Source organism: Phoca vitulina, unplaced genomic scaffold, assembly GCF_004348235.1.
Source record: "Phoca vitulina isolate PV1807 unplaced genomic scaffold, GSC_HSeal_1.0 scaffold339, whole genome shotgun sequence".
Classification (NCBI taxonomy): domain Eukaryota; kingdom Metazoa; phylum Chordata; class Mammalia; order Carnivora; family Phocidae; genus Phoca; species Phoca vitulina.
In genome coordinates, this window is record NW_022590026.1 from 1 (window position 1) to 1519 (window position 1519).

A 1519-nucleotide genomic window follows, 5' to 3' on the forward strand; every position below is an offset into this window, starting at 1 on the left:
CCCCCGCGTCCCCCGGCCTCCCGGGCTCGCCCGTGTCCCCGGGCTCGGCGCAGCGCACGCCCTGGAGCGCCCGCGAGACGGAGCTGCTGCTGGGCACCCTGCTCCAGCCGGCCGTGTGGCGCGCGCTGCTGCTCGACCGCCGCCAGGCGCTCCCCACCTACCGCCGCGTGTCGGCCGCGCTGGCCCGCCAGCAGGTGCGCCGCACGCCCGCGCAGTGCCGCCGCCGCTACAAGTTCCTTAAGGACAAGCTCCGCGACGCCCAGGGCCAGCCGCCCGGGCCCTTCGACGCGCAGATCCGCGAGCTCATGGGGCTGCTGGGCGACAACGGACACCGACGCGGCCGCCGCCGGTCCCCGGGGCCCGGGCGCCCCCCGCGCGGACGCCGCCCGGCCCCCGCCGCGCCCCACTCGCCCGCCGAGCCAGGTAAGGGGGGCGCGGTCCCGGGACGCGAGAGGGCCGGGGGTGCCTTGGACGCCGTCCGATGGCGGGGGAGGGGCGGATCGGAGCCCCGGGGGCGTGAGGGCGGCGGCGGGCGCTCCTCCAGAGCCTGGCCCGACGGCCCCGCCGCGTTCCAGACGTCCCGCCGCCGCCGGCCGCCCGCGACCCCGACGCAGACCCGGCGTGGACGCTCAGGTTCAGCCCGACCCCGCCCAAGTCTGCCGACACCCCCCGAGTTCCCGGCTCCCCGACGGCGCTCTCCACGGTCGCCGCCGCGCCGGGCCGCCCTGAAGACCACGCGCCTTTCCGTGCCCCGGGATCCCCGCCGCCACCGGCCCTGGACGCCACCCGGGAGGACCCCGACTCTCCGCCCAGCCGCCCCGAGGACCACGCGTCCCCGCAGTCCGCGCCCCCGTCGCTGAACGCCGCCCTTCTGCAGACCCTGGGGCACCTGGGCGACATCGTGGCCATCCTGGGCCCGCTGCGCGACCAGCTGCTGACCCTGAACCAGCACGTGGAGCAGCTGCGCGGCTCCTTCGACCAGACCGTGTCCCTGGCCGTGGGCTTCATCTTAGGCAGCGCCGCCGCCGAGCGAGGCGTCCTGGCCGACCGGCGAGAGTGAGGCCTGGCCTGCACTGGTCCCTTCTGTAGGACCGTGTGCCCTCTGCCCTGACCCCATCCTGTGACCCTCCCCAACTCCAGATCTAGGTACGTTTAATAAAAAGGTTGTTTATTCCCGACTTAATTCTGTGAACGTGTGTACGTCTTGTGCTGGGTAGGAATGGCCCCTGCGGGTGGTGCCGGGACAGCCAGGGCTGCCTGGGCCCTGGGGTGTGCTGGGATGCTGGCCAGGACCTCCCCTAGGAGGCCAGTTTCCAAGGGCACGTGGAACCCAAAGTTGGGGTCCTTGTAACATGCTGGCTTTCCCAAGGTCTCCCAAACCCTGTGCACCAGCCCTTGATGGGTGACCATTCTCACCTTCCCTGGGAGCCCTGATGAGCTGGGGGGGGGGTCCCCTCTACTACGCCGCCCCAGCCTGAGCTGGGCTGCAGTTACGGTGTGCCCAGAGACCCACCTCTGC

General features: G+C 73.3%; 1 protein-coding gene across 1 annotated transcript; it reads left to right on the forward strand.

Moving 5' to 3' along the window:
* Nucleotides 1–11: 11 nt before the first annotated feature.
* On the forward strand, nt 12–1060 carry LOC116629176 (undifferentiated embryonic cell transcription factor 1-like; the record flags this gene model as incomplete). Its single annotated transcript, XM_032399475.1, has 2 exons — nt 12–423; nt 576–1060. Coding segments are annotated over 2 exons (897 nt in total), but the record flags the coding sequence as incomplete, so codon positions are not given.
* Nucleotides 1061–1519: the final 459 nt, after the last annotated feature.